General features: G+C 39.7%; 2 protein-coding genes across 4 annotated transcripts in view; one reads left to right on the top strand and one right to left on the bottom strand.

Annotated features, from left to right (window-relative positions):
* Positions 1–15,000, top strand: part of LOC143028335 (uncharacterized) — a 279,954-nt gene that overhangs the window by 150,812 nt on the left and 114,142 nt on the right. The window lies entirely within an intron of this gene.
* Positions 1–15,000, bottom strand: part of LOC143028333 (uncharacterized) — a 73,019-nt gene that overhangs the window by 54,795 nt on the left and 3,224 nt on the right. For both annotated transcript variants that reach the window (XM_076190267.1, XM_076190268.1), the window contains exon 2: positions 3,044–3,210. In XM_076190267.1, the coding sequence (XP_076046382.1) occupies positions 3,044–3,210 (167 nt within the window). The remainder of the gene's footprint in view (positions 1–3,043; positions 3,211–15,000) is intronic.

Below are 15,000 nucleotides of genomic sequence, written 5' to 3'. Positions count from 1 at the left end.
CACACCCCCTCCACCCTCCCTCTTATCTTAGCACCTCCTGGATGACGGGTCATCCCTGCACCTTGTCCTCTGCCCTGGGTCAGAAGCAGTGTCGAAAGACACAGCACGTCCACAGTAAGGCCGCTTCATTAAATCGGCGACCCCCCTCTCCGTCCCCCCCATGCAGAAAAGGAGAAGACGGGGACATATCCCTTCGGGCTGCGTCAAATTTTGCTCACACATACTACCTCACCCCCCATCCCCACGCCCATTCCACCTCATGCATCACAACATCATCCATATACAACCATTCTCCATTCACCCCTGTCTTCTGTCCTCTCCCGTCCTTCCTCAACAGACATTCCCCTCTTCCCCAAACCCCCTTCACCCCATCCATCCACCTCATCCTAGGACGTCTCCTCATGTTCACTCCCTCCACATCTGCCTTCCATACCTCTTTTACTAGTCTTTCTTCACTCATTCTTTCCATGTGTCCAAACCATCCTAATACTCTTTCATCAACCCTATCTCCCAACTCCCTTTCCACCCCCGATCTTCTCCTCACCTCCTCATTTCTCACTCTATCTAGCCTAGTAACCCCCATCATACTTCTCAGACACCTCATCTCAAACACATTCAAACTCCTTCTCTCTTCTTCTCTTATGTTCCATGTTTCTGCCCCATACAGTGCTGTTGGCACAATCACTCCTTCATACAGTCTCCTCTTAGCATCCATTCCCAGATGTCTATTCCTCATTACACTCTTGAATCCACCAATGTATTTACTCGCTTCTCTCAATCTACATTCTACCTCCACCTTTACTCCACTTTTTCCTGCCACATTTGCACCCAAGTATCTAAAACTATCCACTTCCTCCAGTCGCTCTCCCTTAATGCTCACTTCCAGTCTGCTGCCACTTTCACCCCTTGTACATCTCATCACCTTACTTTTACCCACATTTATCTTTAGCTTTCTTCTATCACATACTCTCCCAAACTCTATCACCAACTTCCTCAGTCCCTCCTCCGATCCTGCCACAAGCGCAGTGTCGTCAGCAAAACAACAGCTGGCTCACCTCCCACTTTTCTCCATTTTCTTTAACCATCTCCAATCCCTGACCCACTACCCTTGCATTTACCTCTCGCACTACCCCATCCATGTGTAAGTTGAACAGCCAGGGCGACATAACGCATCCTTGACGAAGTCCCACCTTTCCCTCGAACCACTCATTCTCTCCACTTCTAATCCTGACACAAGCTCTATTACTCTCATAAAAACTCTTGACAGTTCCTAATATATATATATATATATATATATATATATATATATATATATATATATATATATAATATATATGCATATGTATATATATATGCATATATATGCATATATGTATATATACATACATATATATATATATATATATATATATATATATATATATACATGTGTGTGTGTGTGTGTGTGTGTGTGTGTGTGTGTGTGTGTGTGTGTGTGTGTGTGTGTGTGTGTGTGTGTGTGTGTGTGTGTGTGTGTGTGTGTGTGTGTGAGTGTGAGTGTGTATTCACCTTGGCCTTTGGATCACGTGTTGGACTCGTGATCGACAGATATTTCCCTCCCGTAAGAGAGCTCAGAGCTCGTATGACCGATCTATGGGTAATGCTATGACCTTTCACACACACACACACCCAACTCCCCACCCACGAGAGTCAGAGTAACGACCCGAAGCACAGCGATACCGAAATAATTTCGGCCCTGGGCAGGATTCGAACTGGGTACTGCGAGCACCACCGTACTTCCCAGTCCAGCACATCTGGGTGCATGTGTGTGTGTGTGTGTGTGTGTGTGTGTGTGTGTGTGTGTGTGTGTGTGTGTGTGTGTGTGTGTGTGTGTGTGTGTGTGTGTGTGTGTTTTTGTTAGGTCAAATACACGTAATCGAATCCCTGCTACAACGCCGAGGTTACGGAGGCTGGGAGGGGGGGAATAGGGTAAACTCTCCCACCTGATCAATGACCCCCCTCCCCAACCTCTGACACCAAATTCCCTTTGTGAGGTACCGTTCTCCTCCTGAAGGAGGGAGTCCAGGACTTGTAATCAAACTACAACAAAATTGATGTTCCTGAGGTCTTGTATACGAACTCAGAGGTTTCTGAGGCCTTGTACACAAACTTCGAGATTCCTGAGGTCTTGCACACAAAATTCAGAGCTCCCTGATACTTGTACACAAACTCAGAGGTTCCTGAGGTCTTGTACATAAATTCAGAGGTTCCTCAGGTCTTGTATATGAACCCCAGAGGTTCCTGAGGACTTGTACACAAACTCACGAGGGTCCTGAGGCCTTGTATACAAACTCAGATGTTTCTGAGGCTTTGTACACATTCTCAGAGGTTCTTGAGGTCTTGTACACGAACTCTGAAGTTCCTCAAGTCTTAGACAAGTATTCAGGGGTTCCTCAGGTTTTGTACACGAACTCAGAGGTTTCTGAGGTCTTGTACACAAACTTAGTTTCCTGAGGTTTTATACACGAGTTCAGATGTTCTTCAGGTCTACACGAACTCAAAGTTTCCTGAGATCTTGTAGAAGAACCCAGAGGTTCCTCAGGTCTTGTACAAAACTCAGAGGGTTCTGAGGTCTTATACACAAACTCAGAGGTTCCTCAGGTCTTGTACACGAACTCAGAGGATTCTCAGGTCTTGTATACAAACTCAGAGGTTCTTGGGGTCTTGTACACGTTCTCAGAAGGTTTTGAAGTCTTGTACACGAACTCTGAGGTTCCTCAGGCCTTAGACAAGAACTTAGAGGTTCTGGAGGTCTTGTACACAAACCCAGAGTTTCCTGAGGGCTTGTACACGAGTTCAGATGTTCCTCAGGTCTTGCACGTAAACTCAGACGTTTCTGAAATCTTGCACACAAACTCAGAGGTTCCTGAAGTCCTCGAGACGAACTCAGAAGTTCTTGAAGTTTTGTACACGAACTCAAGAGATTCTCCTTAGGTCTTGCACACGAACTCAAAGATTCCTGAGGTCTTGTACACGAACTTTATTGGTTCTTTGGGTTACTCACACCTCCCGTCCAGCTACCGAGGGCGTAGGCGAGGATCGCCGGGGGCGTGGTAGTGATCTTCCCGAAGAAGTCGGTCCAGATTAGGGTACACAACATCACATAGAAAACGGTGCGTGCGTTCTGACGGCGCGTCGTGCGGTGCAGAATATACAGGGCTGCCAACTGGCCTGTCCGGGATAGAAAACAAATAAATAAATAAATAAATAAATAAATAAATAGATAAATAAGATAAATTAATAAATATATATGTACGTTTAAAAAATAAGTATACATGAATGTATCTATATATATATATATATATATATATATATATATATATATATATATTATTTGGATGATGGAGAACATAAACACAGTGGAAGGCTCGGAACCCTAAACACTCTAACGTTTCGTTCGCGTAGAACTTCTTCAGAGAGTGTATGTAGAACTGCAATTGAAGTTTATGTACTAAATCTAATTACCTTTTCGGACACTTGGGAAAGGTCGTTTTTCTGGCGTGTTTTAGAATTAAAATACTAGTTTGTTTAGTTAAATTGATAAACCCTCCTCGATGATTCGATGAATTATTAGTTGAAATATATGCTGATTCAACAATTCTTCTAGTGAATTTATCAAAACCTTTATGTAGCACTTCAGCTTCTCTCCAGTTTGGTAAATGATCGAATTTTTCCGCATGAACTACTAAAGAATTAGATGTCCTATGTGCTTTTATGTCGTTTTTATGTTCATAAATTCTTTTTTCTAATCCTCTTGACGATTCGCCAAAATAAGCCATTGAGCAACTATTGCACGGGATTTTGTATACGACGCTGTTTTCGGAATTGGTTCTCTTTTCGGAAGTCTTTATTAAATCACCTATCCTCTTGTTAGTTATTTTAGCTATGTTTATATCTGATTTTATTAAATATTTGTCTATTATTGGTGACGTTTCTGAGCCAGGTACTGATATAAAATTGGTATTATTTTTATCATTTCTCTCTTTCTTTCCGCGATTGTAAATATTTATTGCTTTTCTTTTTGTTCTTTTCAACATTCCCTCTGGATATCCAAGTTTGTCAAAGGTTTTCATAATGTAATCAAATTCGCTTTCTAGGTATTCATTACTACAGATTCGTAGTGCCCTGAGAAAAAATTCTATTACTATACCACTCTTTGTCCTATCATCATGTGCGGAGAAGTAATGTACTAAATCCTCTTTATTTGTTTCCTTTCTGTATACTAACAAGAGGATAGGTGATTTAATAAAGACTTCCGAAAAGAGAACCAATTCCGAAAACAGCGTTGTATACAAAATCCCGTGCAATAGTTGCTCAATGGCTTATTTTGGCGAATCGTCAAGAGGATTAGAAAAAAGAATTTATGAACATAAAAACGACATAAAAGCACATAGGACATCTAATTCTTTAGTAGTTCATGCGGAAAAATTCGATCATTTACCAAACTGGAGAGAAGCTGAAGTGCTACATAAAGGTTTTGATAAATTCACTAGAAGAATTGTTGAATCAGCATATATTTCAACTAATAATTCATCGAATCATCGAGGAGGGTTTATCAATTTAACTAAACAAACTAGTATTTTAATTCTAAAACACGCCAGAAAAACGACCTTTCCCAAGTGTCCGAAAAGGTAATTAGATTTAGTACATAAACTTCAATTGCAGTTCTACATACACTCTCTGAAGAAGTTCTACGCGAACGAAACGTTAGAGTGTTTAGGGTTCCGAGCCTTGCCCTGTGTTTATGTTCTCCATCATCCAAATAATTTGTCTAAAATACTTATCAATATATATATATATATATATATATATATATATATATATATATATATATATATGTGTGTGTGTGTGTGTGTGTGTGTGTGTGTGTGTGTGTGTGTGTGTGTGTGTGTGTGTGTGTGTGTATACATATACATATACATATATATCTTTTCAACCACACTTCACTTTTAATTCCATCCCCTCGCAGCCGAGACTAGCGAGGGGTTCGGAGACATATGTTGGAAATTTAAACGTGGTCGAGCCGAGGACTCGAACTCAGCTCGGACGCGACAAAGCTGCAGTGAATTACCCCATTGCGCTGTGGGCTAAGTCACTGCCACTTTGTCACGTCCGAGCTGAGTTCGAATCCTCGGCTCGACCACGTTTTAATTTCCAATATATGTCTTCTTCGAGCTACTCGTTAGTCTCGACTGCGATGGGATGGAATTAAAAGTGAATTGCGGTTGAAAAGATGTTAATCTGTTCACTGGGAACTATTCAGTGTATGTATATATATATATATATATATATATATATATATATATATATATATATATATATATATAAATGAATGAATAGAGGAAATGATAAGTGCTCACGTAAATAGGTAAATAAGGAAGTAGGTAAAAAGGTAGAGAAGCAAATAGATGAACGGATTAATGAACCAAAGGATGGATAGACAAAGAGGTAGACAGACAGACAGGGAGACAGACAGTTAGACAGATAGATAAATAGATAAAGATAAGTAAATAAATTGAAACAGATAAATACATCTGTACATAGACAAACAGATAAACGTGTAAAACTAACTAGATGAATATATAAATAAGTACATAAACGGATGAAAACGTAAATGGAACATGAATTAGTTGACTGCGCACGTGGAGAGCTGTGATTGGCCAACTGCTCTCTCCTTCCCACCTCCACCGACCAATCACCTCTTGGGACAATGTCAGAGGACGGAGCCATCGCGATTTTTGCTCTGGGGTTGGGGGAAGCCTATGTCCAGCAGTGGACTCCATTTATCGCTACGTTCGTATAGTCCCGTCCCCCGTCATTAATTAGTTTCAGATGTTAATGTGAGTATGTGTTCTAACCATGACACCTGTGGAGAATAAGAACTGGAATGCCTTCCACCTGAGTAATTAATCTGTTCAATTCGGCCTTCAGGTATACATATGTATGTGTATATATATATATATATATATATGTGTGTGTGTGTGTGTGTGTGTGTGTGTTTGTCTGCATAATTCACCATGGTCTTGGATCACGTGTTGGACTCGTGATCGACAGCTATTCCCCTTTCGGAAGAGAGCTCATATATGACCTATCTATGGGTAATGCTGTAATCTTACATGCACACACACACCCAACTCCCCGCCCACGAGAGTTGGAGTAACGACTCGCAACGCAGCGACACTGAAATTATTTCAGCCCTGGGCGGGATTCGAACCCGGACCGCCGTAGTGGCGGCCGGGAACTCTACCAACTACGCCATCAAGTCGTGTGTGTGTGTGTGTGTGTGTGTGTGTGTGTGTGTGTGTGTGTGTGTGTGTGTGTGTGTGTGTGTGTGTGTGTGTGTGTGTGTGTGTGTGTGTGTGTGTGTGTGTGTGTGTGTGTGTGTGTGTGTGTGTGTGTGTGTGAGTGCGTGTGCGCGCGCGCGCGCGCGTGTGTGTGTGTGTGTGTGTGTGTGTGTGTGTGTGTGTGTGTGTGTGTGTGTGTGTGTGTGTGTGTGTGTGTGTGTGTGTGTGTGTGTGTGTGAGTGCGTGTGCGTGTGTGTGTGTGTGTGTGTGTGTGTGTGTGTGTGTGTGTGTGTGTGTGTGTGTGTGTGTGTGTACTGGCACCTAACAGTGTGTGTGTGTGTGTGTGTGTGTGTGTGTGTGTGTGTGTGTGTGTGTGTGTGTGTGTGTGTGTGTGTGTGTGTGTGTGTACTGGCACCTAACAGAATACCTAACAGAAAAGAGGAATAGCATCAGTGAAGTCCTTCTCAACACTGCCAAAGATGTTCTGGGCTTCTCAAAAAGAAGGCATCGAGACTGGTTTGATGAACAGTCAGAAGGAATACACCAACTAATAGATAAAAAAACCGAGCACATCAAGCAGTGATTGTCAACCCAAACCCAACAACACGTGGCAAACTAGCAGAACTCCGCTCCAAAGTCCAACACGAAACTAGAAAAATGCAGAATGAATGGTGGACCAACCTCGCCACTGAAATCCAAGGTTTCGCGGATACAGGGGACCAACATCAATTTTACAACGCCCTTAAGACAGCATATGGCCCACGAAGCAATAACCTCTGCCCTGTCCGAAGTGCTGATGGCTCCACACTCTTCACCGAAAAGACCGACATCCTCAGACGATGGGCTGACCATTACCAAGAATTATTGAATAGACAAAATCCTACTGACCCTACTTTTCTCGACAGCCTTCCCAACCTTCCTGTAATTCAAGAATTGGATGACATACCAACCATCCTAGAAGTGAGCCGTGCAATCAACAGCCTCAAGAACAATAAAGCCACTGGTCCTGATGGCATCCCAGCTGAGCTCCTAAAGCATGGTGGGCAAGCTGTTGTAAACTGTCTCCACAATATAATTCAAGAAGTGTGGCATTCAAGTTGCTGCCCACAACAATGGAAAGATGCAGATATCATCAGCATTTACAAAAAGAAAGGGAACAGGAACATCTGTGGCAACAGTCGAGGCATCTCCCTTCTGTCAACTTCAGGGAAGGTAGTCACTAGAATACTATTGTCTCGAATTATCAACAACATCATAGAACAAGTATTACCTGAATCTCAGTGTGGCTTCAGACAAGAGCGCAGCACAGTCGACATGGTGTTTGTGGCAAGACAGCTCCAGGAGAAAAGCATTGAGCAACACCAAGACCTCTACATGGCGTTTATAGATCTTGCCAAGGCTTTTGACACTGTGAACCGCCCTCTCCTATGGCAGGTACTTATAAAATTTGGATGCCCACCAACATTTCTGGGTGTCCTGAAAGCCTTTCATGATGGCTCTATGGCTCGAGTGTCCAGTTCTGGGCTCAAGTCTGAGCCATTCCTTGTTGAGTCAGGTGTGAAGCAGGGGTGTGTTATTGCTCCCATCTTATTCAATTTATTTCTTGCTGCAGTCTCCAACATTGCTAGACAGCAAATCGATCCTGCTGATGGTGTCAGGCTGTCGTACAGGCTGGATGGCAACCTCTTCAATCTGCGACGCCTCCAAGCCAAAACACGTGTGACAGATGAGGTAATCCATGAACTGCAGTATGCAGATGACACTGCTTTAGTGAGCTCATCCAAAGAGGGTCTTCAGCGCACCATCAACGCTGTCTCAAATATATATACCAGATCTGGACTAGTCATCAACATAAACAAAACAGAAGTGCTCAGTATCTCTGAACAACTAGAACCTCCTGAATTCACTATCAATCAACAACCTCTGAAAAACACTCATGAGTTTACCTACCTCGGCTCAGTGCTCACTGACTCCTGTGACCTGACAAGCGAAATCCAACGCCGCATTGGTTTGGCAGCAGCAGCTTTTGGCAGACTATCACACAGAGTGTTCTTGAACCGCAACCTCACCACCACCACCAAGGTTTCGGTGTATAAGGCAATCTGTCTCTCCATCCTTCTGTATGGCAGTGAGTCATGGGTGCCTTATAGACGCCATTTGAAAAAGCTGGAGGCCTTTCACACTAACTGCTTACAGCGCATACTGGGTCTAAAATGGTGGCACAAGGTACCTCACAGTGTAATCCGTCGACGCACACAAATGGACCCACTGGAAACAGTCTTAACCCAACGTCAACTACGGTGGCTGGGGCATACCATCCGCATGCCAGAAGAGAGACTACCACGTAAAGTTCTCTATGGAGAACTTGCTGAAGGCAGACGCCACCCTGGGGGCCCACGTAAACGACATAAGGACCACCTGAAAACAACGCTGAAAAAATGTGGCATCGAACCCACCACCATTGAAAATGTTGCTGCCGATCGGAGAGAATGGCGATCAACATGCCAAAACGGCTTAGATACTCTCACTTCCACCTACAACGATCGGGCAGAACATCGAAGACGGCAAAGACATGCGGCACACCAGGCAGAGGGCAACTTTCCCTGTGATACCTGCAGCCGTATATGCAAATCGAGAATCGGACTCCACAGCCATCAGCGAGTTCATCTGGCGTAATACCACTTCTTGGCATGGTGCAACGTCATCGTCGTCAGCGACGGACTACTATAAGCAAGTAAGCAGTGTGTGTGTGTGTGTGTGTGTGTGTGTGTGTGTGTGTGTGTGTGTGTGTGTGTGTGTGTGTGTGTGTGTGTGTGTGTGTGTGTGTGTGTGTGTGTGTGTGTGTGTGTGAAAGTAGACAGCCTCGATGGTCCACTGTAGGACAACCTTTTAAGGCCGACAGACACCCCCTGGCCACGGAGCTTCATAGCCCGGCATGGCAAGGTTGTTATTTGGGTGCCAAGTGCACCTGTGGAGTGTTGTGAATAGCGTCTGAAACCAATGCTCTGTTTGCTCTACCATACAGATCACGTACCAGCACGGGTATACTGAGCCTCTGATGTCCGCCGTAGTAGGGAGGGGTTGGGAAGCCGTGACAGTGAGATATGAACAACTGCTTTGCATTTCCCCTTTGGGGCCGAACCGGGGACTTTCACGCTCGTAACAGGGACGCTGTCTACTGGTTTATATGTACACACACACACACACACACACACACACACACACACACACACACACACACACACACACACACACACACACACACACACATAAATATATAAATATATATATATATATATATATATATATATATATATATATATATATATATATATATATATATACGTATACATACATATATATACACATATATACATATATATGGATATACAGTATATATATATATATATATACATTATATATATATATATATATACATACTGATGTAAGCGGAATAGGAAACACAGGAGTCTTAGTCTTGAGTTTATTCCTGACTAGTTTCGCATACCTGCGAAACTAGTCAGGAATAAACTCAAGACTAAGACTCCTGTGTTTCCTATTCCGCTTACATCAACCTGTCAGAATGTCTCAATATATATATATATATATATATATATATATATATATATATATATATATATATATGTATATATATATACTGTATATATCACAAAGATTACAAAGGATTAAAAAGGCGGAGCATGCCGACAGGAGACCTTTTGGTCCATAACTAGGTCTAATGCGAAAAAAGATATATAACAATAATAGATCAATGAATAAATAAATAAATGAATAAAAATTATAATGATATAAATAATAGATAAAATAAATAAATGCACAGGTATAGTTAAATGATAAACAAACAGGTAAATAGTAAATAATATTCAATTGACAGATAACCAATAATAAATGAAAAGCAAGCAAATAATAAAAAACAAAGAGACAAGTAATAACGAACAAATAAACAAATGATATAAAATAAATGGCGGGCATTACAGCATCTTGCTTAGGTGTTTATCTGAACGAATTTTAAAGCTTCCAACTGAACTACATTGTACTGCCTCTGCAGGAAGTTTATTCCATTCATTAACTACACGGTTGGCGAAGTTGTTTCTACCCACTTCCAAATTAGATCTATTTCCTGACGGTTTGAGACCATTATTTCTTGTCGGATTCTCATTCAGTGTGAAAATTTTGCCACTTTTAATGTTGTCAATTCCCTTTAGAATCTTAAGGACCTGTATCAAGTCACCTCTGGGTCTACGCTTTTTTAGGGAAAACAGATTCATATGTTTTAGTCGATTTTCGTGTGATTTATCTTTTATATTTGGAATCAGTTTTGTGGCTCGCCGTTGTATTTTTTCCAACCTGCCAATATCTTTAATGAGATTCAGTGACCATACGGGAACAGCATATTCCAAATGTGGACGAACTAACGATTTATATAGCTTGTTAATGAGTGATGGACTTTTGAAATCAAAAGATTGCTCAATTAGTCCTAGAATCTTATTTGCTTTCTCAGAGGCTGAAATAAATTGCTTAGATGATTTGATATCGTTACTGATAATTACGCCGAGATCCTTTTCATTATCCACTTTTGTTAACGAATTTCCAAATAACTTGTAATCGTACTCACTGTTATTTTTACCTATGTGCATAACCTTGCATTTACTTGTGTTACATTTCATTAGCCACTTTTCAGACCATTGTTGTAATTTATCTAAATCTTCTTGAATATCTAATTGGTTTAAGTGATTATTTCCCAATTCACACAGTTGTGTATCATCATCAAATTTGGTCTATATCATTTATATATACTATGAATAGAAGAGGGAGGGTATCAAAAACTTTTGTAAAGTCTAGATATATTAAATCTATATTGATTTTGTCATAATTCGAGATGACTGTGTTGTAGAATTCGAGTAAGTTAGTCACGCAAGAACGTTTCCGTCTAAATCCATGTTGACTATCATTTATCAAACAGTTACTTTCTAAATGATGTTCGATAGCATCTCTGATGATAGTTTCCATCATTTTTCCTACGATTGAAGTCAAGCTTATAGGCCTGTAGTTATTTGGTTTCTTTGTGTCACCTTTGTTGAATATGGGAGTAACGTTAGCTAGCTTCCATTCTCTTGGGACATCTCCGGATATGACGGATTTCTTAAAAATAATTTCTAATGGAACAACAATCTCATTTTTAATTTCTTTTAAGATTCTTAGATGCCCTGATGTTTTATTAATTTTGAGTGTCTCTATACACCTTTTCATTTTTTCTTTTGTTATATTTACCGTAGTAAGTTCACCCTAGATTTTTCACAGGTTTCTGTTTGGGGTTCACTTTGCGGTGTTTCGTTTACGAATATTGAGCTAAAATAGTTGTTTAAAATATCACACATTCCTTTATAATAGTAGGCCAATGTGATTCCTAATAACCTTTTTTATCTCTAATGTAACTATAGAATTCTTTGGGATTCAAAGGATTATAAAGGATTACAAAGGCGGAGCATGCCGACAGGAGACCTTTTGATCCATATCTAGGTCGGATGCGAAAAAAAAGTCATATTAATAATAAAATTATAAATAAAAACTATAATAATGTAGATAACAAATAAAATACATAAATAAATGCATAGGTATAGTTAAATAATAAACAAACAGGTAAATAGTAAATAATAATAGATTGACATATAACTAATGATAAATGAAAATCAGACAGACAAATGATAATAAAACAAAAACAAATAATATAAGATAAATTATAATCATTACAGCATCTTACTTAGGTATTTATCTAAATGATTCATAAAGCTTCGAACTGAACTATATTGCACTACCTGTACAGGAAGTTTATTTTATTCATTAACTACACGGTTGGCAAAGTTGTTTCTACCCACTTCCAAATTGAATCTATTTCCGGACAGTTTGAGACCATTGTTTCTTGTCTGATTATTATTCAATGTGAAAATTTTGTCACTTTTGATGTTGTCAATTCCCTTTAAAATTTAAGACCTGTATCAAGTCACCTCTGAGTCTAGTTTTTTTGGGGGGGAAAACAGATTCATGTGTATTAATCGATTTTCGTATGATTTATTTTTTATATTTGGAATCAGTTTTGTGGTTCGCCGTTGTACTTTTTCCAGTCTGTCAATGTCTTTAATAAGATTCGGTGACCATACGGAAACAGTATATTCCAAATGTGGACGAACTAACGATTTATATAGCTTGTTAATGAGTGATGGACTTTTGAAATCAAAAGATCGCGCAATCAGTCCCAGAATCTTATTTGCTTTCTCAGAGGCTGAAATACACTGCTTGGATGATTTGAGGTCGTTACTGATAATTACGCCGAGATCTTTTTCACTATCCACTTTTGTTAACGAATTTCCAAATAACTTGTAATCGTACTTACTGTTATTTTTACCTGTTTTTTTTTTACTTGTGTTAAATTTCATTAGCCACTTTTCAGACCATTGCTGTAATTTATCTAAATCTTCTTGAATATCTAATTGGTTTGAGTGATCATTTGCCACTCCGCACAGTTTTGTATCATCAGCAAATTTGGAAACAGTAGATTTTAGTCCATGGTCTATATCATTTATATATACTATGAATAGAAGTGGCCCAAGAACGGAACCCTGAGGAACTCCACTTGTAAAAAAAATTCCATCTAGAAGTTTTTCCATTTAAAACAACTCTCTGTTTTCGATCATTCAACCAATTACTAGTCCAACCTAATAGGCTACCACTTATTCCGTGTAAAGCTAATTTAGTAAGTAGTCTTTCGTGTGGGACGGTATCAAAAGCTTTTGCAAAGTCTAGATATATTAAATCTATATTGTTTCTTTTGTCATAATTCGAGATAACTGTGTTGTAGAATTCGAGTAAGTTAGTCACGCAAGAACGTTTCCGTCTGAAACCATGCTGGCTATCATTTATCAAACGGTTACTTTCTAAATGATGTTCGATAGCATCTCTGATGATAGTTTCCATCATTTTTCCTACGATTGAAGTCAAACTTATAGGCCTATAGTTATTTGGCTTCTTTTTGTCACCTTTTTTGAATATGGGAGTAACGTTAGCTAGCTTCCATTCTCTTGGGACATCTCCGGATATGATGGATTTCTTGAAAATAATTTCTAATGGAACAACAATCTCATTTTTCATTTCCTTTAAGATTCTTGGATGCCAACCGTCAGGCCCTGGTGTTTTATTAACTTTGAGTTTGTCTATACACCTTTGGATTTAACAACGATATTTATTTCGTATTGTAGTTTTCGTTTTTTATCGTCTTTTTTAAATCTTTCTGTATTATTACATAACTTTGATAGTCATTAGGTGCACCCGAACACTTGTATTTCTTATAAGCCTGTCTCTTTTTAGCAATATTTTTTTTCCGTTTCTTTGTCAAGCCATTTTGGGCGAGCCCGATTTGGGGGGGCGTCTATCCTTAAACGGGATGTAAGTATGAATCATCTTCGTAAGCGTATTTTGAAACATTTCCCACATCTGATCTACAGATCTTTCGCTTAATTTTGCCTCACAATCTGTAAGCTGAAGTTCCTGACGTAGTCCTATGAACTGAGCTTTACTGAAATCGGGTACTGTGTTTTAGAAACACAAGTATCTATTTTAAAAAAATTAGTAGTTTGAATCTAAGTTGTGATCGCTACTTGCAATAGTTTCACTAACTTCTACATTGATTATCATGCTTTCGCGGCTGGTGATCAATAGATCGAGTAAGTTTTCATGTCTTGTGGGCTCTTTTACATGCTGAACTAAATAATTGTCACTGAGAAAATCTATCAAGCGACTACCTATATGGCCATGTCCAAGGGTCACCCAATCAATGTCAGTAAAAGTGAAATCACCTATTAATTATCAATAAGTCCCGGTTGCAGAAACTAGACAGTTCTTGAAATAACAGTTTGTCATCTGCTAATGATAATGTTTTTGGCCTATATATTACACCTACATTATTTTTTTCTTTTTGTGTTCTTTCTACCAACAAACTATCATATGCATCCTGTTTCACTTTCTCTAAAACACAGGCATGGGCATTGTTTTAACGTACAACAGAACTCCCCTACCTTTCTTGTGGTTTCTATCCCGATGAAAATGTTTAAATCCTGCAATATTAGATTCAGCTTCAAACTCTCCACCATTTAACCATGCCTTGGTTACTCCTATCATACCGAGATTTTCGCCTCTGACATACGCCTGTATTTCTTGGAATTTGTTCCTAATACTACGAGCGTTAAGTACATGGTATTAAGAAACTCGTGATTATTTCTTTTTGACACGTTTTCAGTTTCAACATCATGTCTTACATTATAATTTTATTCTTTATTGACACCTTGCTCTATATTGATATTTGGTCCTTCACTGACATTCAATGCCTCATGGACATTTGCTCCATCACTGACATCTGATCTCTCACGGTCATCCGATCTCTTATGTATACCTTGCCCCCCTACCTCACCGCGTTCCACACCAGCCACCCATTGTTCATTGACATTCTGTCCGACATCACTTCCTAAAATTATATTCTGTCCTCCACTGACATTGTATCCTACTGTGATATTTCGTCCTCCATTATCATTACATACCATCGTGATATTTTGTCCTCCACCATCATTTTATCCATCGTGATATTTTGTCCACTACTATTACACCC

Source organism: Oratosquilla oratoria, chromosome 9 (genome assembly GCF_046742065.1).
Source record: "Oratosquilla oratoria isolate Oo_2021 chromosome 9, ASM4674206v1, whole genome shotgun sequence".
In the NCBI taxonomy this organism is placed as follows: domain Eukaryota; kingdom Metazoa; phylum Arthropoda; class Malacostraca; order Stomatopoda; family Squillidae; genus Oratosquilla; species Oratosquilla oratoria.
This window is presented reverse-complemented; position numbering and strand designations above follow the sequence as displayed.